General features: G+C 43.2%; 3 protein-coding genes across 11 annotated transcripts in view; 1 reads left to right on the top strand and 2 right to left on the bottom strand.

Moving 5' to 3' along the window:
• LOC135091737 (kynurenine aminotransferase-like) overlaps positions 1–6646 on the bottom strand; it is a 60278-nt gene extending 53632 nt beyond the window's left edge. The window contains exon 1 of the mRNA XM_063989666.1: positions 6418–6646. The gene's annotated coding sequence lies outside the window, so the exon portion shown is untranslated. The remainder of the gene's footprint in view (positions 1–6417) is intronic.
• LOC135091736 (excitatory amino acid transporter-like) overlaps positions 1–12004 on the top strand; it is a 49875-nt gene extending 37871 nt beyond the window's left edge. For 4 of the 7 annotated variants that reach the window (XM_063989656.1, XM_063989655.1, XM_063989652.1 and 1 more), the window contains exons 9-12: positions 5204–5398; positions 5571–5705; positions 5970–6198; positions 8112–12004. In XM_063989656.1, the coding sequence (XP_063845726.1) occupies positions 5204–5398; positions 5571–5705; positions 5970–6198; positions 8112–8216 (664 nt within the window). In that variant the 3' untranslated portion in view covers positions 8217–12004. The remainder of the gene's footprint in view (positions 1–5203; positions 5399–5570; positions 5706–5969; positions 6199–8111) is intronic. The other 3 variants (XM_063989659.1, XM_063989658.1, XM_063989657.1) reach the window with 3 other exon arrangements.
• Positions 12005–12403: 399 nt separating this feature from the next.
• Positions 12404–24750, bottom strand: LOC135091735 (transcription elongation factor B polypeptide 3-like). Of its 3 annotated transcripts, none has more exons than XR_010262614.1 (11): positions 24611–24750; positions 21618–21863; positions 19795–21046; positions 18969–19120; positions 17792–17997; positions 16984–17078; positions 16353–16513; positions 15761–15949; positions 15407–15539; positions 14773–14904; positions 12404–14258 (listed from the first exon to the last, which is right to left on the bottom strand). XR_010262614.1 is itself a non-coding variant. In XM_063989651.1 (11 exons), exons 1-10 carry the CDS (start codon positions 24686–24688, stop codon positions 14834–14836), a joined length of 2583 nt encoding a protein of 860 aa, XP_063845721.1. In that variant the 5' UTR covers positions 24689–24750; the 3' UTR covers positions 12404–14258; positions 14828–14833. The 3 variants fall into 3 exon arrangements, 2 of the variants coding, with proteins under 2 accessions (XP_063845721.1, XP_063845720.1); XM_063989651.1 differs by having other exon boundaries at positions 14828–14904; XM_063989650.1 differs by having other exon boundaries at positions 12404–14904.
• Positions 24751–25109: the final 359 nt, after the last annotated feature.

Here is a 25109-nt window from a genome sequence, read left to right as displayed (position 1 = left end):
AGCAGCCGCGACCGCCGCCGCTGCTGCTGTTTCTGCTGCTATTGCTGCTGCTGCTGCATGGCCAGTCACACGCCTTGCCTGCACTGCATTCCTGCCTGTGCTGTTTTGCGCTGTAATTCCCTTCACGCTGCGACACTGCAATTAACTCTCTCTCTCTCTCTCTCTCTCTCTCTCTCTCTCTCTCTCTCTCTCTCTGGTTCGTATTTTGAAACGCTTCATTTTCTCATCGGACTGTCGAGTTCTCCTGATTGCTTCCCTCTCCCATTAATAATACTGATTAATGATACAACCTCCACTGCTGAATGATTAAAAAATTGTTGAGATGAGACGCTGAACGTTTGAAAATGCCGACTCTCTCTCTCTCTCTCTCTCTCTCTCTCTCTCTCTCTCTCTCTCTCTCTCTCTCTCTCTCTCTCTCTCTCTCTCCACCTCTATGCACTCTCCCATTAGTTTAGTTTCCTCTCCTTGGGTTGCACAGTGTTTGAAATTAAATTCATCTTTTTTTCCTTCTCTTCTCAGCCTCTATACATATATACATACATACGAGTGTAGTATACGTAGTAAGTATAGAATATAATCATTTCTTCATTAGTCAACCTTCGCTCTGCAGCCGCCGTCAGTTCTCCGTTTTCTGTTTATTCATTATTATTATTATTATTATTATTATTATTATTATTATTATTATTATTATTATTGTTGTTATTATTATTAGTGTATAGATTAGGTCGCGGCAAGACAGATTACAACCAGCTGTCATCAACGTTCCTGCTGCCGCTGCTGCTGCTGCTGCTGCTGCTGCTGTCGCCACTGCTGACTCTCTCCTGACTCTACCGCTGACTCTTAGGGACTGTTAGGTCTCCCCCCCCGCTCACCCTAGCACTCTCTTTCACTCCTCACCCTAGCTAGTCTTCCTCCTCGTAAAACACTTCCCTCACTCTTCTTCTTCCTCTTCTTTTTTCCCTTCCTCGTGTGTCATTTCTTAGTCTTCCTCCTCCTCCTCCTCCTCCTCCTCCTCCTCCTCCTCCTCCTCCTCCTCCTCCTCCTCTTCCTACATCAGCCTTGTTCACCATCCTCCTTCTTCATCTTCATTCTCATCCTCCGCCTCTTGTACTATTCTTCCTCTCCCCCCATCCTCTTCCCCCTTCCTCTCCTCCTCCACCTCCTCCGTGTCTCATTCCTCCTTCATTCTTCTGCTTCCTCCTCTTCCTGCACCCCACCACCACCACCACCACCACCACCACCACCACCACCACCACCACGGAGCTTATTAATTAGACCACACTTTGGCATTTGATTAGAGAACCCTCCCGCTTCCTTTAGACAATTAGAACACTTAACTAGAAACCCAGGCACCCTATTATTGCTAGAGAACTTGGAACACTTCTCGAAACCACTCAGATTAGAAACCCGAGGGATGTTATGAGTTAAATATTCTTGACTTACTTAAAATCCCACGTCCTTGGTAGGATAATACAAATTTCGAAGGATACTTATACATATCCTGGGGTCCTTAAGATCCTATTACCATCCTTGCCAGTAAAGACACGTCGTTTATATGATTAAATGTACAGACGCCATTTTGAAGGACGTTATAACATATCCTACAGTCCAAAAAGATCCTAGCCAGTAAATTAAAGGCCCAGATATTTGAAAGGTCAAGTGGAGTTGAACTTTAAAATCCAAAATAGTATCGTCTCTATTGAGGGGGAATATAAGGGTGAGATTAGCGTGTGAATCCTTAACTATACCGCTAGGTCACGTGATAGGGGGGTACATCTAGGGCTCTTTACAGGCGGCTGCGGGGAAAAACAAAGCAAGGAAATATATGTCTGTCACTGTCAGTTTTCCATTTGTATTGTGAGACAAGACTGGCTGATGGTGTGTTGCATGTCTGGTCTTATCAAGTGTGTGTGTGTGTGTGTGTGTGTGTGTGTGTGTGTGTGTGTGTGTGTGTGTGTGTGTGTGTGTGTGTGTGTGTGTGTGTGTGTGTGTGTGTGGTGTGTGTTATCTTGATTACAGAGGCCACACCTCCTATCTCGCCCCTTTGAGAGCATTGTATATAACTTGAGTGAGTGAATGCAAGAACACATGTACTACTGTTAATACTACAACTACCCACTACAACTACAACAACAACAGCACGTGAACGATGATCATGATAATATTGTGCCTTTTGTAGAGCACCACACACTGTAGTTGTAGTGTTTTATAGAGCTGTTTTTTTCCTATCTCTTTATCAACTTTTCTTTCTGTTATAGCTTGTAGACGGTTGTGTAATGCTCTCTCTCTCTCTCTCTCTCTCTCTCTCTCTCTCTCTCTCTCTCTCTCTCCTCTCTCTCTCTCTCTCTCCTCTCTCTCTCTCTCTCTCTCTCTCTCAGCTGTGTTTCCATCATTTGCACACAGCCATATTGAATTATTTGGATATGTCTCTTTACTCTCCCCTGCCTCCCCCTTCCTGCCGGTCTCAGGAGGGGCTGCACGCCACTTGCCACGCCTGGCCACGCACTCACGCTACTGGGTCACCATACCAAGGCCACATCATTTCTAGATCAGTTTGCCTTAAATCTTAATAACGAGACATAAATAAAGGAAGAATGTTTGATATTATACTTCAACCCAAAATTCTTTCGTTCCTAAAGATTATGTCAACGTGGTTTTATTTATTTGTTTGTTTATTTGTTTATTTATTTATTTATTTATTTTATTTTATTTTATTTTATTTTTCTTTTGAGACAATCTGCATGCGTGCGTGAGTCAGGAAGGATTGTGGGTAGCGGCCTGTGCCTGGCGCCTAAACACCATCTCCTGCCTGCCTGTATACACCTGTATCACCTGTCCTTGTATATTCCTAGCCTGTACAGTATTGTTGGTCTGGCCTTGTGTGTTTTAGTGGCTATCAGTGAAACCTTTCACATTTGGGAAACCCCTGATTGAAGTTGCCTTAGTGATCTGATGCCATTACTCTACATCTATACTTGTCTGATATAGAGAACACCACGCTGTTAACGTAATCTCCATTAGAATTACCTATGTAACAACACTTAAGGGTGAAGCAAGCCTAAATTTCCTATCCTGTTTAGCCAAGTGTTAGTTTACTTTAAGTTTACTACTACTACTAGGTCCATCAGAAGGGGAAGGGGTGGAGAAGGAGGATTACTCTTGTCCTCCGGTTGTCCCTTGGAGGAGACGCCCCGCAGGAGGAGAAGGATGCTAGGAGAGAGAGAGCAACTACTGCTGCCTACAACCACAGCTCTTCTAGTAACCGGCGCACCATCGTTTTCTTTCAGCCGGCGGGATGCGAACACCGAAGGAGACCCGACGAACACAACCCAACCCAACAATGCTCTCTGTGCTTCACCCTCGCCACCGACTATTACTACTCTATACACGAAACCCGCGAGCATGACTTAGCACATAATGCGAGGACGGTAAATAAACTCATTCTTCAGCACTCCACAGTGTCTCGAACTTGTCAGGGTCACGTTGCAATCTTGTTCTGTCACGTTTGATTCACTCCGTAACAGCGAGGATGCGTTTCCAAGTAGCCGTTCATGTTTACTTTTTATATTTTGTTGAGTTTGTCGTTGCGCCTCCGCTGTGTCCACGCGTGTTGTGTTTAGCGTCAGTCACTTACTCAATCGTTCACTCGCGTGTTGCTAGTTGTGTTGCGTCATTTGTTGGGGGTAAACCATCCAACCATATGTGCTAAGGCTCATCCTCGTACGTGGTTTGGTGCGTAGAGGCTCTCACCATCCAACACACACACACGCACACACTCACACATCTAGCAGAGTAGTGGGGCTTGGTAGACCTGGCGAGGCTGGAGGGGTGACAGCACACAGCAATGCCAATACACTTCAAACACACATTTATTGTAGTGGGGTTGTGGTAGGCATGTTGAGGCTGGGGGCACTACACCTTACACCACGCACACACACATACACACACACACACGCACACACTTGTAAGCACATCCCCTCCCCTCCCATCAAATTTACCGGACGTAATATAATTGTCATTATTATTATTATTATTATTATTATTATTATTATTATTATTATTATTATTATTATCAGTCAAAGCCGCGGCGACATTTTTAAAAGTTTACAAAATTATCATGTGTTCAGGTATTCTTATTAATTAATTTGATCTGTTTTGACCTGCCTGACTTAATTAAAACACGGGCTTCGTGTGTGTGTGTGTGTGTGTGTGTGTGTGTGTGTGTGTGTGTGTGTGTGTGTGTGTGTGTGTGTGTGTGTGTGTGTGTGTGTGTGTGTGTGTGTGTGTGTGTGTGTGTGTGTGTGTGTTTCCGCCTCTAAACCGGCAGATCTCTTCACTTAGAGCAATTATTCACCCTCGATTTATTAAATTATTTAATTCGCCGCAGCATCGGGGTCATATAGTGCCGAGCTGGAACGAGAGAGAGAGAGAGAGAGAGAGAGAGAGAGAGAGAGAGAGAGAGAGAGAGAGAGAGAGAGAGAGAGAGAGAGAGAGAGAGAGAGAGAGCGGGTGGGAGGGAGATGAATGACTAGTTAGACGAGTAATCAACATTGAAAACCTCCGGTAAATTTGGCCATTGAGTAGCTCAGAGAGTCAGGAAGCTGTGAGTCAAATAGCCGTGTTAGGTTTGCCATGTGATGTTAACGTGTTTTTATCCTACCTTGCAGAGTGCAAAGCTAACCTAGCACTCTAGCCACATTTGCAGGAGCGAGTGAGTGGAGGCTGCGGGGGCTGAGTGAGGAGTAGAGCAGTTGAGTGTCTCCCGATGGGTAAGTGGTCAATCTTGTGCTGCAGTCTTGCCTACTACCGGCCCCCTCACCCACCAGCTCCCATGTAACGCTATTGTTCCGCCTCACTCAGTCACTGTCATACATGCACAGAAAACTAGTGTACTATCCGTTATTTGTTTGTTTCAGAGGTTTAGCCGGGCCCCGGCCTGTGTGTGGGGTGAGTAACTATAACTATACATTACTATGTGGCCTAACTACTCCTCCTGATGTAAATGGCGGCGCTGGCCGCGCTGCTCGGTTATCACGGGGGGTCGATCGCGCCCGCGGGGGGAGGCGAGGCGAGCTGTGCCGCGGGGTGGTGGTGGTTGTCTGTCACACGGCTGAGTCTCGATCCTCCCTCGCTCTCTATTCTCTTCCATTACTACAGCACCCTGCCGGCGTGGCCCGCGCCCTAACCCGCCCTCCTTCCACAGGGCGGCCACGCTGCCTATCACCTTTCGCTGCATGAACGACAAGTGCGGCGTGGACCCACGCATCTCCCGCTTCGTGCTGCCCATCGGTGCCACGGTCAACATGGACGGCACGGCGCTCTTCGTCTCCGTGGGCACCATCTTCATTGCCCAGATGAACGAGTTGCCCCTGGGCATCGGGGAGTACGCCACCATCATGTACGTGTGTCTGTATGTCTGTGTGCGTGTAGCTGAGTATGCGATAGAAAGAGCCATACGTAGAGTCACTTAAATGTTAATTGTTCTTTTTTGCTTATACATCCCTATTTACCAACCCAAAACATTCCCTCCCCCCTCAAACACGCCCCCACCCCTCCTCTCCTCCCCGCAGAGTGACCGCCACCGCCGCCAGCGTGGCCAGCGCCAGCGTGCCAAGCGCCGCCCTCGTGCTCATCCTGATTGTTCTCACCTCCGTCAACCTTCCCGCTGAGGACGTCTCCCTGCTCTTCGCTATCGACTGGCTGGTGTAAGTGTGTGTGTGTGTGTGTGTGTGTGTTGAGCATACGTTCCTATATGGATATAATGAGCGTATGCTAATTTGACAACAGTAATAATACCAATAAAAAAAAGGGGTATTACGATGAGCTACAACACACCCGTGCCTGACTCTGCCCCGCCTAGTCACCTAACAAAACTTATCCATTCTTTAATCCACCCGCTACTGATCCTCTCCCTCCTCATCACCTAACCCCATCTAACTTAACCTAACCAAACCAATCTCTCGTGGCAGGGACCGATTCCGCACAACCAACAACATGCTGGGCGACTGCTACACGGCCGCCATCGTGGAGCACTGGAGTCAGAACGAGCTGAAGGCCATGGATGCTGAGGCCAGTGCTGAGGCTCACTATGCTGACGTGGAGAAGGCTGCTGACTTAGCCCCACTGGTAACTGGCCAGCATGACGTGGACCCTGACGCCCTGATGCATGACCCGCCGGTTTTGCTTCTCAAAGGCGGGGTGAGAAACTAACATCGTGTGTGTGTGTGTGTGACGTGGGCGTGTTTCTCTCTCTCTCTCTCTCTCTCACACGCACGCACACACACACACACACACACACACACACAGTTACAAAATTTCTGGCACAAAATAATAATAATAATAATAATAATAATAATAATAATAAATGAAGGAAAAAAAGAAATATTAAAGAGAAAGAAAAACAACAGGGTACAATACCATTCCCGGAAGCGGTGTTGGTGATGGTGGTAGTAGTAATGGTGGTGGTGGTGGTGGTAGTGGTGGTGGTGGTGGTGGTGGTATGATTCATTGCACTATTCACTATATCACTATCAGTATATTTCACTGTCTCCATCATCATCATCATTAACCATTTTTCTTCACTATTTTCATTAATCTCCAATAATAATAGGTTTTCTTCCGCAGACACTAATAATGAATTGTTCTTGATTTATTTCTTCTTTTTCTTTCACTCAAAATGATTCTATTGTCTTTTTCTATAATTCTTTTTTTATTCATACTACTGCCAATACTATTTTTTCGTCTTTTTTCCTTTTCCATCTTTCTTTTCTTTCCTTTTCTTTGCTTGCTTTCTTCATACCACTAATATTACAATTCTTCTTTTTTTCTTTCTTTTAATTTCCTTGAATTTTCACTATGATTTTTTTTTCTTTATTTTCTTAACGTTCTCCTTTTATTTTCAAGACAATATATCACTCAATATAAACAACATTATTCAAATCTACATACACTCATACAGTCAGATAATACAAAATACACCATACTGTTAAATAAAACATCTTTATATTTCTTTTCCTTTTTTTTCTGCGAGTGTAAAAAAAATTCTCTCCACTATTTAGCAACTCAAATTTTCGTCATTCACGCAACACCAGATGGTAAATATTGCTTCAGATACTGCCCTGATGCTTAATGGCACTAGTTAGGGGCTTAACTAGCAGTAAATCAGTGTTATATTGGTGTTTTTTTTCAAGAATTATGCAAGAACACTGAGTCACATCCCACTTTAGCAGTTCAGGCTGTCACTACCTTGGCGCCAAATTTGACTTTAGCGGGCTGTCATTTCGGCGCCAAAATGTTAACATGTACAAGCGCGCCAAAAATAAACTGATAAATAGGTAAATAAATAAATAAACAAATAAATAAAGTAATTATGTAAGAAGTTAACCAGTAAAATAGTTAAATAAACATTGAAATATAAATATAAATGAATAAGAAGGAAGAAAATAGAACTGGAATACAAATAAATGGAAAAAAAGACAATATGAAAATAATCATTACAGTCAGTCTCTCTCTCTCTCTCTCTCTCTCTCTCTCTCTCTCTCTCTCTCTCTCTCTCTCTCTCATAACAGTGCATGAAGTAGGGTTTCAGGTGTGATATAATAAGATGACCTACCACAGTACTTTACTACTAAACTAGAAATACTTATATAGAACATAGACAAACCTGTGTACTTACTGTATTACTTATATTGGTCACTCTACTACCCCCCTCTCTCTCTCTCTCTCTCTCTTTACATATGTTTTTCTTGCTTCTTTTTCTTTAGAGTGAAATCCTGCAGGACTCTATTCCTTTACATCTGCAAAACTTTATTCTCCTAGTGTACCTCCTGCAGGACTCTATTCCCTTAGTTTTTATCTCCTGTAGGACTCTATTCTCTTAATTTTTACCTCCTACAGGACTCTATTCCCTTAATTTACCTCCTGCAGGACTCTATTTCCTTAGCTTATCTCCTACAGGACTCTATTCCCTTATTCATCATCTTCTACAGGGCTTGATTCCCTTAGTTTATCTCCTTGAGCACCCTATTCCCTTAGTTTATCTCTTGCAGGACTGTACATTCCTTATCATGTCATATACAGGACTGCATTGGCTTACTTGTCCTCTCCCCCAGCAGGACTCTTCCCTGAACAACGGCAAGGCAGGGGGGGCCGAGGAGGTCCTTCACGTGGAGGTGGAATCGCCCCCGAAGGAGGCCAGCACCACCACCAAAATCTAAAGGGTGCCATGTACAAACCAGGTGCCAGGCACTGAGCTGATGTACCTGGCAGGGGAGACAGACACTAGTAGAATACAAGGAGGGATGGATTGATGGGCTGATGATTGATGCCTACTCTATGTGGAGCTTTCTTTGATAAACTGATGTAATGTGATTGGATAGTAACAGTTGACTAGCCCCTGGATGGGTCAGTAGGGAGAGAGAGAGGGAGAGAGACCCATCTGTCCTCTCCTATGTCAGGGAGTCTCATAACCTTAATAGCTGCCAAGTGTTTTGTGTTGTATTCCATGACCACAGTGACTAGGAACCACTATTAGTACATCCATACATCCATACATACACTTGTTGGTGAAGTAGGGAGGTGTTCCTCATACTAGAGTGAATGCATTATAGTATTATTAAGTGTGAATAGCGACCACAATCAGTGTTTACTTACCTACAGCAGACACAGACGCAGCGCTGTGTCTGCTGCAGTGCGCTGTGTTCTCTCAGCCTCACCACTACAGCATTGATGTGTTAGACAGTCAGCATGCAGTAAACCCTCCATATAACTATTTCTTGGCAAGGCCAGTCAGTTTGCTCTATTTGAAATTCCACTTTATCTAATGCTATAATATTGAGATCTCCAAGCAAACTCTGGTCACTACATGAGAATTCAAGCAAGTCACTCAAACCTTTACCAAGCTTCCACTGTATATTTGCTTCATGCAGTGGTTCTTTAGGAGTCTCTGAAGGCCAATTCCTGCCTTCTGTTGTGATCAGGAGTTTGTTAAATGCCAGGCCTGTTTGGGCTAAAGTATTCCTGATGTCCACCACTGCTATATCAAGGGTTTACTGCACAGCATTTGAGGCCAGAGAGAACACATCCCAATGACATCAGGTGCTAGATAATAACCGAAGACTTGCAGTGGAAGCTGAGAAGGAACAAGTGCAGTATTTGGGTGCACATCTCCAAACTGTGGTGTTGTGAACCTCTCAACCTTAGGTGTTGATGCTCTGGTGTTGCTGTGTGCTGCTGACCATGGGCTGGGTGAGAAATGTCCATCATGTTACAATACTAGTACACTGCGCTAAACACTGCGCTAAACAAATTCTGACTTAAGTACAGACAGACTGCCTCACAAAAAAAAATGACTTCAGTGTCTTTCTTGCTACAACTCAGTTCACATTTGTCACTGAAGCCTAAGTAAGCCAGTGGTCATGTCCCTCAGTGAGTAGGCCACACTCAGCCACAAACTGTCCTGCCACCTGCAGCCTACACCTACACCTGGCCACACCTGTCAATGCAAACCAATACACTTGGCCACCAGCACACACACACACACACACACACACACACACACACACACACAAACACACATATACAAACACACACTCACACACACACACATTCCTTGCCTTGCCGGGAGTCTGACTCACTGAGGTCAAGACACGGCATATTTGATTCAAAAACCCATATTGGGTTAAAAATTCCTCCTTTTCTTTGGTTGTCTCTTGTTAATAGTTCTAAATGAAGCAAAACGCTGTATTGACTCTTGTAGAATAATTCATGTTTTGATAAGTTAGCACAAAAAGGATTGTTCTCCTGTAGTGTTACATTGGTGGTGCAGCAGCCTGGTGTCTGCACACACTGCCCCGCTGCCTGGCCGGCCACACTCCACCACTCATGCCAAGTGAGATGATGTCACAGCAGGCAACCTCCCGCCCCTCACCGGCGAGGAGGCGCGAGAATCAAACTCTTCTCCAAGTGTTCAAGAGTCCAAGAGTTCCTGAGCATTGCATCCATGCCACCTTGGTGATACTCAGGTGCATCTCCTCTCAGTATTCCCACACTAATGCTTTGTTATTGTCGGATCTTCCTTCTTCTGTCCGCCGTGTGCCATTTCATTCACTAAATTCAGGGTCGTTTTGTACAGCGGTTGGACGTCACATCCTTCTGGCATCCTGCGCGCCAAGGAAGGTCTTCCATTGTTGAAAATACCTTGTAAACTCCTCGTTGCAACGGGAAAAGTATTACCTCGTGCCACACGTCGTGTATTATACAGCCTGTTCCGTTTGTCAAGTCTCACTTCTTTGAGTATTCTATTGGACCAAAGTCCCACGACTGTGTTGGGCAGGCATGCTGGCACCCACCGTGCAGTGCCGCCCTCACTCACTCTCTCCCAGTAGTGTGAGAGTAATGTTGGGATGGATACAGTGGCACCCACCCTGCACCCTTCACCCTTCCCACGTACCCTCCAGTACCAGCTCTCAGCAGTAGCAGGCCTGACAGGGAGCCAGAGAGGACAACAGCTGCACACCACTAGTCACCAGGCACTGGAGACTGGAGTGGCAAGGCAAGAAAGGTTGTGATATGTGAGAGAAATTCAGATATTAACAAATATAAGACACAAGGCAATACCAATGTGGCCATATCACCTTCCTGGCTCCTGTTGTTTCTGCTGGACAGCCACAACTGGGTAATGCTTCACACTCTACAGCTTTTGATTGATAAAGAACAGAGCAAGCAGTGGACCACATTCATAAATGCTTCTGGGTTTTGCCTTGACTCCCTTCAACAGGCTGCAGTGGAAGTTATTGGGGTTTTCAAAAGTGTTCATATGATTATAGTGTTAGTTCAACAAGGATTCTACACCATTAGTAGGAAAACACCCATGAGAATCCAACTAATCATCCCGTGGCCTTTGAAAATTGTCCTGACGAGAGAACAAAGCATTTTTAGAATATGGTCCAATAGTTGATGCACCAACATACATACACACACACAGCTGAGTCTGTGGCAACCAGTACCCACAACAGACATCCTTAGTATATTTTTCACACATCAAACAACACTTAGAAATTTGACTATTAGCTAGTTCTGTGTACTAGTGACCCATGTTATGCATACTATCACTATTATGTTAGTACCGTGTGTTGTTAAGTGACAGTGTGTGGTAGTGAAAATGCAAAATGTCTTTTTATACATTCAACATCATCGCCATCCCCATGAATGTTGAGTGGCCAAAAAGTGCTTGTATTCTTCACCAGCCAGTTGACAGAACAAGCATCACAGCACAATCACTGTCCGGCCGGTGTGACGCCGGCATGTACAAGTTACTCAGATTATCATATGAAAAGTACCTGCCTGTGTTATCAAATGAATCCCATCATCCAAGAACACCACTTTGTTTTAGTCATGCATGCTGCTCTTTGTTAGGTATTCACCATACTGTTATCCTGCTGGCCAAGAACACCCAGTAACGGTACCACATGAACACACTGAAGTCAGCAGTCAGCAGAAGCATCATCATTAACATTAGCTGTGTGATGGAAAAAGACTATAGTTGTGTCCTTGCAGCATTCCTGAGAGCACAGCCATCACTCCTTCACCCCAGAGAGCTTGAAGCAAAGACCATGTTTTGTTACTGCTGCTGACTGTACACTGATGCTTCCCTCACTGGCACCAAGGCTAGGGAGAGGAAGGAAAAACATCAGTGCCAGTGTGTACTGTCAGTGCCATCCTGGAAGGCTCTGTAAGGAGATCTGGTGTTGCATTTGGGTGTTGTGGTGTGGTGTGCTGTGATGTGACGCCTCAACCAACTACTGTGTCACTTCTAGTGTGTGACAAACATGCAATAACTGCTCCTTGAGATAAAGGCTGTAGGGAGGGAAATGGCACACCAAGGCCATTTCTGTTATACAACAAAATATTCCATACTTTTTTTGCATTTATATAGCTTGGCAGTACAAGATAACAATACAATAATGGCAGATTATCAGCTAAGAAAATACATAAATCAAGTTTCTTTGTTTATTTTAAATCCCTTTTTTCTGTTGATCTCATGTTGATATTAATTTTGTACTTATGTACCCATTAACTTAGATCTTTGAAAGGATGAAGAGAGATGTCCCCAGGTCTTTATAAAAAAGGAATTTATTAAATTATCTTCACCCAATATTCCACACTTCAGGTAATATACAACATCTTACTTTTGGCTCACTATAAGGACCCAAGAAGAATTAAATACATATAAACAAGTTGAAAGTCCCCTGCACCTTTCATTAGGCTGAGGAACAGGCAGTGTTCATTCCCTGCTCTGTTTCTGCTCACTCCTACTGTCTGCTCCTTCCTCAACACTGTCCACTGCTGCTGCTGCTACTGCTGCTACATTAATTAAGGTCTTCAGCAAAAAAAAATATATATAATTCCTTACAGACATTTTATTAATATACACAAGTAAAAGGGAATCAAAATAAGAACAAATGTTTTAAATTGGAGTTTTCAGTTCTTCAATTAAATGGCTTTTTATGTATTACCCTTTATTAAAAACTCCTATTTACACACACACACACACACACACACACACACACACACACACACACACACACACACAACCTCCAAAACTTTATCCCAGCTTACAATGGCCTGCTTCCCTTCTTTAGCCTCTATAATAAATAAGCACTTTGGCTTCTCAGTTCCCCACATCGTCCCTCAAAAGATAAAACAAATTTGCCTGTCTTGCAATAAAAAATTAAGTATAACAGAAATAATGTTCCAATTCTGAAGGTGTCCCGTTAAATCAATTCAAAAGATCAATTGTTTATATATTTCCAGACAAAATAAGACACCAGAGTTTTAGTGCAAAGGAAGAGAGTCCATTTATGGAGAGTATTCTTTCCACAACAATAACAGCAGCAGCTCACTCCACCCCCTCCTTGCCCCACACCAGCACACCATACACTCCAACCACAGACCCCTTGACATGCTGAGAGAGAGAGAGAGAGAGAGAGAGAGAGAGAGAGAGAGAGAGAGAGAGAGAGAGAGAGAGAGAGAGAGAGAGAGAGAGAGAGAGAGAGAGAGAGAGAGAGAGAGAGAGAGAGAGAGAGAGAGAGAGAGAGAGAGAGAGAGAGAGAGAGAGAGAGAGAGAGAGAGAGAGAGAGAGAGAGAGAGAGAGAGAGAGAGAGAGAGAGAGAGAGAGAGAGAGAGAGCATATTACAAGGAAATTATGTTTAAGTAAAAATAACAGTGTTACATAAATAGGCAGGAGAGAGTGAGCTGTTTAGACCAAATAAGACACAATATCAAATAAATGAAAAAAACAAAATTCCTTATAGAAAAGTAAAATAAAAAATGGGCAGTGTGGAGGAGGGCCTGTGAGGAGCGCCCTGCAAGGCACCAGGCACCGGGTACCAGGCACCAGGCATCAGGCACTGCGGTGAGTACACAAGCTGACAGGCTGCCAGGGCCACACACCAATGCACACCACCACTGCACAGGTGCTGTCTGCTGTCATCTGTTCCATTTGTACACTGGTTGACTTGACAGCATGCCGAGGTGAGCAACGTGTAGCCATCCACCTTGGCACACTGTGTACTGGCACAGGAAGGCAGCAGCCAACACCTGCCGCTGACACCCTCACCGCCAGGAGCTGGTCAGTGGGCCAGGCAGTGCTGGCAGTCTGCCTGACTACAGGGGAGGGACAACAGGTGCCCAGAGAGTGCAAGTGATTGTTGTACTTCCTACTGGACTGCCTGGCTCCCTTTTAAACTGTGACAAACACAAAACACAACACAACACAACAGAAACCTTCCTGCTGTGCTAAACATTATTACCATCCACTTCTGCAAACAAAATGCACACAAACTTAACTTCTTGGAAAGGAAATTCAAGGTAAGCTGTGCTCCTGAGAAATTAAATTCCCAAAGACACGACAGAAACACAAGTGTGCAAAACGTAAGCACCGGATCAGCGTGACTGTCACGCCGAGTCTCTGCAACAAACGGATCACGAACACAGGTGACGGTAACAAAGGTATACAAATAATGTTATCTGTCCTGACAGACAGCAGTAATAAAGCTTATAAATATTCACTGGTGAGCACAGCCGCGGCCCACAAACAGCCGGCACTCATGTCCCGCACCAGAAAACACGGCTTACCAACCAATGAAGAGATGGATGTGGCATTATGTACAGAAGGCAAGCTGGCAACCCTCTCCAAACCCTGAAGACATGATGATGTGTGGCTTGTGTGGCTTATGAGGTGTGAAAGACATCTGAAACTAAAAATTTCAAGGCATATCTTAGCAGCAGAAGATGACGATTCAAGTTTTGCTGCAAAATATCATGAGATGAACAAGTTCTGGTGAACAAAAGTGGATGGGAACTGTAATATGCATTATCATTATCTTGACTGAAGCAAAAAATTAGGAATCAATGTTATATTTGAAAAGCGTGAAATTGGATAGCAAGAAACTCAAAACTAATGTTGACATGTAAATGTAATGAGGTAAGTGCATGCACACACACACACACACACACACACACACACACACACACACACACACACACACACACACACACACACACACACCAAAAGTATAACCAATTACAAAATGAAAATGATCGAGACCCTTGCCTTTGACAGAAAAACAAAACGTGAACTAAAATTTTGAGTGAAGGGTAAAGACAACAGTAAGTGATAGAAAGGGAACCAGAGAAAGCCAAAAGTAGAGAATATCAGGGATGAGGGATGAAGGATCAGGAGTGAGAGATGAGGAAGGGCGTCAGTCATACCTGATGAGTGTGACGATTGAGCTAATGATTCAGAATACCATGAAAGGAAACTAACACACTCTCAGCGGCGGAAAGCTTTCTTGAAGAACTGCTTGGTCTTGGCCATCAATGGGGCAACCTTCTTCTTCTTGGCTAAAAATAAATAAATAAATAAATAAATAAATAAATAAACAGGTAAATAAAATAAAAAAATTGACACATGATTGAAACACCTCACCTTCATTCATTTATTCATCCAGTTATTCATTATCTCTCCATCTAGTTGCTCATTCTATTCACTCACTACTCATCTCACTTTTACTTTATTCATTTATGTTACCTACTCAGTTCATTCTGTTTATTCAAGTCACTCATTACTTATCCATCTAGTTATTCATTCATCAAGTTACTCTATTCATTAACCATATTGCTACTACTTTATTAATTTCTGTTATTTAAGTTCATTCTGTTCATTCATTCATAAGTTACTCTATTCATTAATCACATTACTAATCCCTTAATCATTTAAGTTACTCGAGTTCATTCAGTCTGTTCATCCGCCAAGTCACTCATTACTCATCCCTCTTGCCACACACTCTCTTCACAATGACACTCTGGTATAAACAAATGAAGTGGAGTGTTCTGTCCTGCTTACCAGCTACTGGCCGTGGGTTGGCAGCTCTTTCTGCTTTCTGAACGTTCTGCATGGCTGTCTTGCGTGCCGCCACCTCATTAACCTTGCCCGGCTTGGCTGCTAATGCTGAGGCCACCGCCGTTCCGTACTTTGCCTGCAAGATTACACAAGAGCTAGTAAATGAACTCTCATGCTTGAACCAGTCACTTCTTGTCCTATCCAGATTAGTAACCTTTGGGGTCTTGTCTACATATGATTACCCTTTATTTACATACACAAGTGACATCTAGGAAAAATATATACACCACTAACTTCTTGTCCTTTTCTTCTACTATTACTTTGCAGCCTGTGTATCTATGTAACCAAGTGACTCACCTGCGCCCTGGCCACGTTCCTGGGAACCTTGGCAGCCGTGTCCACGTAGGCTATCTTAGTGGTCCGCTTTGGTTCGGCTTTGGTGAGGAACTTCTCGGTGAGGTTGTGGGTGAGGCTCTTCAGCTTCCTGTCCCGCTCCTCAGAACACCGGATCCACATCTCTCTCCACGACTCCATTTCATCAGGTTTCTGTATCAAGGAAGAGATCAGTCCATAACAGATCACTACTAAGGGTTCTTGAGTTTTAGTGCCTCATTGTGACTATCTTAAAAGGCTCTACTGGAAGTTATTAGTTTTCAAGGGCATTTTCATGATAGTTTAATAGATTATACCAGAGATTACTACTGTTTTCAAGGGCACTTTCATAATTCTAGTGATAGTTTAGCAAATTCTACTGGGAGTTATTGGCAAAGGCAAGGGTGTTTTCATAATTCTAGTGAAAGTTTTCAGTGGAAGCTACCAGGGTTTACAAGCGTGTCTTCGTGAATCTAGTAATACTTTAAAAGAATCTATTTAACCATTACCCATAGCTCTTCCAGAATAGGGTAAGCAAAGCAACACCCATCACCAAACACCTACATCCAATACTCACCATTTTCTTGAAGTCCCTCTTGCAATGCACCTTCCACAACACGTCAGAGTCCTCCAGCAGGTAGTGGTTGAAGTCCTCCAGGTTCAACAGTTGCTTGGGTGACGCTCGCTCCAGCACAGGACGCAGGATCTCAAAGGGAATCCCTCCAGTGTACTCAAGGGCTGCGGGGAATGGTACAGAGTAGGATTGTCTTGAAATGTTTGTGTCTTACAGTAACAGTAAAAACATGAGGGCTTACATGTGGCAGTCCCTATATAAAACATACCATTTTATTGTCCACATCCATACATTTGTCTAATCTTTCAAAGCTCCCTAATGACTCAGCACTAACAACCTGATTACTGAGTTCCATTCATATTCCACTCATCCACCACTCTGTGAATCAGTTACTTCCTATCTCCTTTTTTTAAATCTCTGACTCAGTTTAAAGCTCATAATAATACATGACCTATGCATTTGTCATTTGTATCACACACCACATCACCACAATAAATGGGCCTGACAAGCTGCACCACAACCACCACCACCACCACAACAAATGAAGAACAGGAGTCATCATCATATTCATTAGCCTGAGAAACTGCTTGAATATTAAAGTGATCATTTATACACAACACCACTGCTGCCTTACCATCAATATTTTCCTGCAGGACTCTGATGCAGGTTTCATACAGCGACGGAACATACGAGAGTCCACACACCTTCCCAGAGTAAACCTTGCTGCGTCTGTAACCAATCACACGTTAAAAGAGTTGGCTTTAATACATGACTAGAAAGCATTGATTGATCCGTGAGTGAGAGCATCAGTCAGTGAAAGTTCCTTGATCACATGTCCTCAACTGCCTATATTACATGAGAACATAAGGGAAACTGCAGAAAGATGAAACACAGCTACCTGTTTCCACCTGTCAACCTTATCCACAAATACATCTAATCTTCTTTTAAAAGCTTCCTAATGACTCAGCACTAACAGCCTAATAACTGAGTCTATTGTTTTCACCTACCTCTCTGAGAACTAATACCTTCCTATCTCTTCTTTAAGACTAACTTTATCAAGCTTGAACCCATCATTTCTTGCCCCATCCTGCTTAGTGATGCTGAGGATTTTGCTAGTCACCCTTGTTATATCGTTATAGCACTCACTTTATTCAGGTCCTCTCAACCTACATCTTTCTAAGGAATGTAAATTTAAAAGCTTTAGTTTCGTTTTATAAGGAATACCCCTCAACCCCTGTATCCTTTTATACATCCTCTGTAATGATTCTAATAGACCTATATCCTTCCTGCAATATGGGGTCCAGAACTGCACAGCATAATCTAGATGAGAAGTGACCAGTGCCAAATATAACTATAATATTATTATACAACTTTTAAAACTTCTAAAAACAAATCCTAGCATCCAATTTGTTTTACTTCTGGCCTGGCTGATGAAATGTTACCTATTGGACTTGGACTGGAACACAAAGTTTAGCGCCTCCTCCTCTGTCATCTTGGCCAGGCAGGACTCTGGTGGCTCATCCTTCACAGGCAGCCTTGGAAGGGGCTTGTAGTTGGGTGTGATCTCTGGCAGCAGTGGCTTCTCGTCTGGCACCACCAGGGCGGGCAGTTTGGGCAGCTTGTCTGCTGATGTGGACAACAGTTTTGGCTGCAAAGAAAGGGGTTGTTATTTTCATCTGCCATGGTGTTGTTATTTTCTTAGTGCTGCAAAGAAAAAGGTTGTTATTTTGTTGTTGTTTTCTTATATCCATGTGCAATTTTTCTCCTCCTCCTTCCATTCATCCTCTTTCTCCACCTCCTCCTCCTCTTGATCATCTTGTGGCTCCTGTTTGCCCTGGGAAAAATTAATAATTCTAGTGATAATTGAACTGCCCAAACAATGGGATAAAGAAGCCTCTCTATATCAAAAGAAGGTTATTGTCTCACTCATAGTTAGTGTTTGACAGTGCATGAAACTTACAGTGAAGGATCATCAACCTTGCTTGTCTTCAGCACATTGCAAGGCTCAGAAGGAATGAGTAAGAAACAGTACTTCCTTGAAATGTGTCATCCACCACCAACACAACACTAGATACCTTCTGTTTCTATAAATGAAATGTTCTACCTAGTGAGTGACAAATGGCACTCCCTTGAAATGTGTCATCTATTGCCAACACAACACTAGATACCTTCTGTTTCAATCAATGAAATGTTCTATCTAGGTACATTATTGAGGCAAGGCATTTATATACATGGGATGAAAACAGGTCCTCTACAGTATATGGAGCTAAGTACATCAAAACTGCTTATGTGCACTATTGAGGCATGAAATCTAGATAAAACATGAAATTTAGATAAAATATGGATAAAATCAGGCTCTGTTCAGTATATGGAATTAGGTACGTAAATCAAGTAAATTACCAGCATCACTGAGACAAAAAATTTACATAGAACAAAAACAAAATCAGACTATTTAGTACACAAAGCAGGTAAGTAAATCAAAACGACTTACAAGCAAGGCACAAAATTCAGATAAAAGATGAAGTTTGAATAAAACACGAATAAACTCAGACTCAACACAAGACATGGAAGAAGGCAAGCAAACCAAGACTATTTACAAGCCACAAAGTTCTGCCTTACCTTCTTTGAGTCAGGCAAGCTGTCACTACTTGTCAGACTCCTCTTGTACCCTGAGCTGGTGGAGGGCTGCTCATCTTCAGACCCACTCTCCCTCTCCTTCTCTACATCCTTCTTTCTCTTTTTCTTCTTCTTCTTCACCTGCGAGTCCAGACCTGCAAACAATCGCAGTTTTCATTTTTTTTGTCACAGAGGTTAGATATTCATCCCTTGCAAAGAGGAAGGTGTTTCAAGTGGAGTGTTGGTTTCTTTCTTCAGCCACTGAGCTTAGCAAGGTTAAATACTGAAGTACAATGAGAGGGAAGAGAGTGAGGTGAGCAGTAACTTGCATATAATAACATCAAGAATACTGGATCTGAATTTAAACGTGAAAAGAAAATAAGAGATTTGAGAGTTTGTAGAAGGCAGGTTTGCATTGACTTGATAGGCTGTTAAGGAACAAATGAAGGGTACCTACATATGAGTTTACAAACAGATAGGGAAGGGAAGAGGTAGAAGATAGCTTTGTATACACTACATAAGCTGGAGAAGAACAAAGAAACAGTGTACATCAGTTTACAGACAAATAGAGAAGGGAAAAGAGACAGAGGACAGCTCTGTATAGACCAGACAGCCTACAAAGAAATAAAGGATGTAAGACAGCTTTGTATAGACTAGACAGGCTGCAAAGGAGAAATGGTTGAATGTACATCAAGTAAACAGACTCACCCATCAGTCTATCTACATGTAAACTCAAAGAAGGGAAGAGAAGAGGTAGATAACAACTTTGTGTAGACTAGACAAGCTACAAGGAAGAAATAAAGAGTGTAGATCACATTAACAGACTCACCCATCAGTACAGCACCGAAACCAGCATCCGAGGAGGTCTGCTTTTTGCTCTTCTTCTCCTTCTTGCTCCTCTCTCCCGAACTCTCCTGCTCCTCCACCTCCTGCTTGCTGAACGAGTCTCTCTTGTGTTTGTCCTTCTTGCTGCTTTCTTTATGCTTATGCTTATTGTCTTTATGCTTCCCTTTACTTTCCTTTGCGGTCCTTTCCCCCCCTCTATTACTACTACTACCACCACCACCACTACTGCTGTCTTTATTTACACCGTTAGAACAACCATCGTCTTCCACTGCATGATGCTTACTTTTCCTCTCCTTCTTTTGCCTGTCTGGACTCTCATCTTTTTCTCTGTGTTCTCTTTTCTGCTTCTCCTTTTTACTAGTACTCTCCCTGTGTCTCTCTTTTTCTGGTTTGGTCCTGTCTGGCAGCCTGTTCTGGTGTGCACTCTCCCTGCTTGTACTTTCACCACTTTGGTAATGCCCCTCCTCCACCCTCTCCTTTGGCCTCTCTTCCACACTCCTCTCACTCTCCCTGGACTCCCTCTTACTGCCCCTCTCCTTGTGGTCGGGAGTGTTAAAGCCATTCACAACACTGGCTTCACTGGCATCCTCACTGCGGTGTTTGCTCTCCCTTGACCGGCCGTGGTGCTTCTCTCGGTCCCTGTGCTTGTCTCTGTGGGACTTGCTCCTCCTCTCATCCTCAGCCTCCTCTTTCCTCTCCTCCTTGTCCCTGTGCTTGTCTCTGTGCTTGTCCTTCTTTCTCTCACTCTCATGACTGCTGTCCCTCTCCCGGTGCTTTCCCTTCCCCTTACTCCGATGCTTCTCCTTCTCCCGCTCCTTCTCCTCCCTGCTGCTCTTCTTCCCCGGGCTCCTACTGGTCCCGTTCTTCCAGTCCCTAGCTGCCCCTGGGGAGTCGCCACCCCACTCAGGGCTGGGGGCATCCCTGGGGCTCTGGGACATGGCTGAGGGATGGTACTCAGCCACAGACATCTCCATGTGTGCCTGGTAGTCCCTTCTGGATGTCACTGGGTTGTAGTCACCTGTGTCTTCGCCATCCGACCCTGAGCTCCCCCCACGTGAGTAGTTGTAGGCAGGGTGAGGCACTGATGAGGCAGGCTGTGGCTCCTCCTCCTCGCTGCCCTGCTCATCATATTCATCTGTCACGGGGTTGTTGTTTTCCTCAATCTGCAGGCAGTTTTCCTCCTCATCCTCTTCTTCCTCCTCCTCCTCATGATAATCTAGCGGTTCTGGTTCACCCTGGCAAAAAAAAAAAAAAAACATTATTCTGGTTGTAATTGAACTGCACTGGGACTGTGAAGCCTTTGCATATCAAGAGAGGGTCACTCACATTCACATTCACACATTCACAGACCCTTGAGAGAAAAGTATCTAGCTTGTTGGTCTGTAATACACTACACAAGGAAGGAGTGACTAACAAATGGCACTCACTTCCTAATATGTGTTTGGTTTTCAGTCAGTCTTATGAAGCTCAGAAAGAGTAACTAACTGCACAATATTTTTTTCCTGAATCTTGAGTCCTCTTACCTACCAAGTCTAGCAAACCCTGATAGAAAAGCCTTAGCAGATTAGGATATGTAACACTGCAAACACTGAACACAATGGAATAAAATATGGCAGGTTACTATGACTGTACCTGTGTGTCTAATTATCTTCCTCTGGCACTAAGAACTCAAGCACTGAAGATTGCAGGGAAATACTAAACACAGTGGAAGTAACTGTCTGATATTTTGCTGGTTATCATGACAGTACCAGCACCTTTCATTAATGCATTCTACCTTCCTCTGACACTTAATTCAGCATTACTTACTTTAGATGGTACAGGCACCTCAGCTCTTGACTGCAACTCCTCCTCATTGTCCCCCGCCTCCTCCTCTTCCTCCTCCTCCTCCTCTGCAGTCACCATTGCCTTCCATTTGTTGACGAGGCCCCGCGCCTTCTCCCCAACCTTCCCCCCCTGGTGGCGCAGAGCATTGACAGTTTTCCCCACACCAGTCTCCTCCAAGTGACTGACGGTGACATTGAGGTGGTTCAGCTTGTGAAGGTAGTACAGCACCTGCAAGACACAACACAGGTGAGACTGAGTAATACACAATAATAGATGAGAATAATACACGAGAAGGTAATATAGAGAATACAGCACCTGCATCACACAATACATATTAAAAGCATGTGTGGAAATGCATAAAAAAATAAGGGAAACTGCAGAAAGCCATCAGGCCTACACGTGGCAGTCTCTGTATGAAACATACCTACCTATTTCCATTTATCATCCTCATCCATAAATTTATCTAATTTTCCTTTAAAACTCCCTAATGACTCTGCACAAACAACCTGATTAATGAGTCTATTCCATTCATCAACCACTCCATCTGGGAACAAATTCCTTCCTGTCTTTTTTTTAAATCTACCTTTTTCAAGCTTGAACGCATTATTTCTACCTTTATCAAGCTTGAACCCATTATTTCTTATCTTATCCTGATTGCTGATCCTGAAGATTTTGCTTATGTCATCCTTGTTATATCCCCTATAGCATTTAAAGACCTCTATCATATCTCCTCTTAATCTTCTTGTCCTATCTTGATTACTGATCCTGAGAATTTTGTTCAGGTTATCCTTGTTATGTCCCTTATTCAGTTACCTAAATGGGGTAACAGATCACAGTAATGTGTTACCAGATCTGATCTATGTACACTATCACCTCTGCCAATCCTGTGACGGGGCTGGGGGCTTTCTGGATGACGGCCCAGCCAAACTATCATGGGCAACACACGCACACACACACCCATCATGAACCCTCTAGGATGAGGCTTCAAAACCAGCATGTCATGTCACATTTATAAAATTTTGTTGAGATAGGCCACATCCTCAGTTTCACAGAAGTTGACGTATCCTGGTTTTATTTTGAAACACCTTTTGCACCAGTTACCCCCAAAATCTTCCCACTTCCATGTCACTCTCCTATTCAAATTGTACACAGTTAACCAGACTAGCAAGAAACTGTGCTCAGGGTTAATCCAAGAATGGAATCTTTATGATATGTTAATGGAAACAGGCCAAGGAGAATTTAGGATAGGCAGAATAGTGAAGAGGAGAAAGGAAGGTGAACAAAGTGAATATTAAAACCTATGGAAGGAGAGACAGCCAATCAGAACAGCACCACGTGTTGCTGACCACAAGAGGAGGAAGGGGAAGGGATGTGATGCCATGGGTTGAGCTACACCTTCACCCTCATTGTGGTCCCTGCAGTCGTGGAAGCAAGACCCGCATTGCTACTCCCAGTCTCAACACCACAGGGAAGCAGACAGTAAGCAAAAGGACAACATGATCTCTTGGCATGACCACTCTCACAGCTACACATCGGTTCTCAGGTTGATCTTCAAAACAGACTTTTTTTGCTCTCTGAGTGTACATAGTATACATGAATTACAAGAAGAAATGCAGCAATTAAGTTTTATAAAATGGGACACAATAAGCTAGACTCAATCCTGTAAAAAAAATAATAAAAATGACAACTAAGAGCAAAAATACAGTTGTATGAAATAGTATCATAATAAAAATAGTTAAAAAGACAGTAGGAGTAAAAATTAAATTGCACAAAATGGTATCGAAACAAAATAACAAAAACAATTAAACGGCAGAGCAGTTAAAAGGAACAAACAAAAGGAAAAGCATGACTCAATTCTGCAAAAAAAAAAAAAAAAAAAAAACATGTAAATACCTCAACAAAATGATAGCAAATCCTCATGATAACAAACCACTAGGAGTGAAGGTGTGGTATAGTAACTTTAGTGTGGTATAGTAACTTTAAATATACCAGATTTTAGAGGTCAAAGTTTGAGCTGTGCAAGAATTTCTCCCTGCCTTTTCTTTGCATATGGAATTAACAAGGCAATTTGGTAGTTTTTCTGTTTTTCTCTAGGATTCTGACAGTTAGGAGGGAAAGAAGTAGAAAATGACTTGACCAATTATTAAGTGTGATAGGATGAGCAATCAACCTAATTAACCTGACTAGACCAAGTAGGGAACCATGCATTAAGTAAAGCAGGATATATGAAAGTCCATGTGTTAAGTATGACTGATTAAGTAATAAGTAAGATGACCTGACCATGTGTTAAGTGTAATAATGTAAGTAATTTATCTGACCAGACCATATGCAGTAGGGAACCATGTGAGTATGGCAGGACACGTGAAATGACCAGCCCATGAGTTAAGTATGATTGTTTAAGCAATAAGTAAGATGACCAGACCATGTGCTAGGTGAGGCAGGGGACCATGTGTTAAGTGTGCTAGGGTGTAACCAGGCCAAACCATATTAGGTGTGGTAGAATAAGTGACAAGTGAGCAACCTGACTAGACCGTATTTTAAATGAGGTATTATTAGTGATAATAAGCCTAACTAGACCATGTGACAGAATGCAACCTCACTAGGCCATGTAAGTGGGATAGAAAAGTGACAAGTAAGTGACCTAAGTAGACCATGTGTTAAGTGGTGCGTAAGTGAGGTGACCAGGCCACGTGAGAGCGGTTAAGAAGCAAGGAGAGGTGAGCAGGTGACCAGACTGAGGTGACTAAACCATCTGGCCAGGTGGTTACCCCTGAGCCAGGTGAGCCGCAGGTGTGCCCGCCCCCTCACCTGTCCTAACCACCACGCAGGTAAAGGAGGCGCAAATAATCTCATTAATTTCACCGCAAGTCACCGGAAGAAGAGGACTAATTTTGGGGAAAATTCTGAAGAACTGCGGAAAGAAATTATATCAAGAATTCCAGGTAAGTTGGTCTAATTAGTGTGTTTCCTCTCACCTTGTCCGCCTCGTTGAGTGTGGCATACTTGTTGAGTTTCTTCTGGAACAGGAAGATTTCCTCCACGCAGGAAGACATAACAGCTGATCACTCTCCCTCTCTCTCTCCTGCCTGCGCCTCACTCGCCCAGTCAACACACCGCCCACTTCGGCATATACTCCAATCTCGGCTCACCTCATCTCTACATTATCATTTATTCAATTAAATTCCTTATTAAATTAATTATTTTATTGTTTATAACTATTGGAAAATACATAGTATTATTTAGTATACTTATGGTGTTCTCAAAAGTGAAAGTCTCGGTTCATTTAATTTCTACAGTCTCACCTATTCAATAATATTTCATAATTAATTAATGGTTTCACTTTATTAACTAGTAAAAAAAATATGTAGTGTTATTTAGTGTACTAACAATGTACTAAAAATCCACAATCTCGGCTCACTTCATTAATTTTCTCCACTATTTTCTTAAAATATTAGTCTTCACATGTTTTTAACT

This window comes from Scylla paramamosain, chromosome 38 (genome assembly GCF_035594125.1).
Source record: "Scylla paramamosain isolate STU-SP2022 chromosome 38, ASM3559412v1, whole genome shotgun sequence".
In the NCBI taxonomy this organism is placed as follows: Eukaryota; Metazoa; Arthropoda; class Malacostraca; order Decapoda; family Portunidae; genus Scylla; species Scylla paramamosain.
The sequence above is the reverse complement of the archived record's forward strand: the minus strand, read 5'-3'. Positions and strand labels throughout refer to the sequence as shown.

Bases quoted from the DNA above. Each gene is read 5' to 3' on its own strand.
- LOC135091735 (XM_063989650.1), bottom strand. From the start codon at position 24,688: ATGTCTTCCTGCGTGGAGGAAATCTTCCTGTTCCAGAAGAAACTCAAC. The intron at 16,514-16,983 runs GTAAGGCAGCAG...CATTCCCCGCAG, and splicing joins CCTGCAGGAAAATATTGATG to CCCTTGAGTACACTGGAGGG. The intron at 14,905-15,406 runs GTAAGCAGGACA...ATTTATTTTTAG, and splicing joins CAACCCACGGCCAGTAGCTG to CCAAGAAGAAGAAGGTTGCC.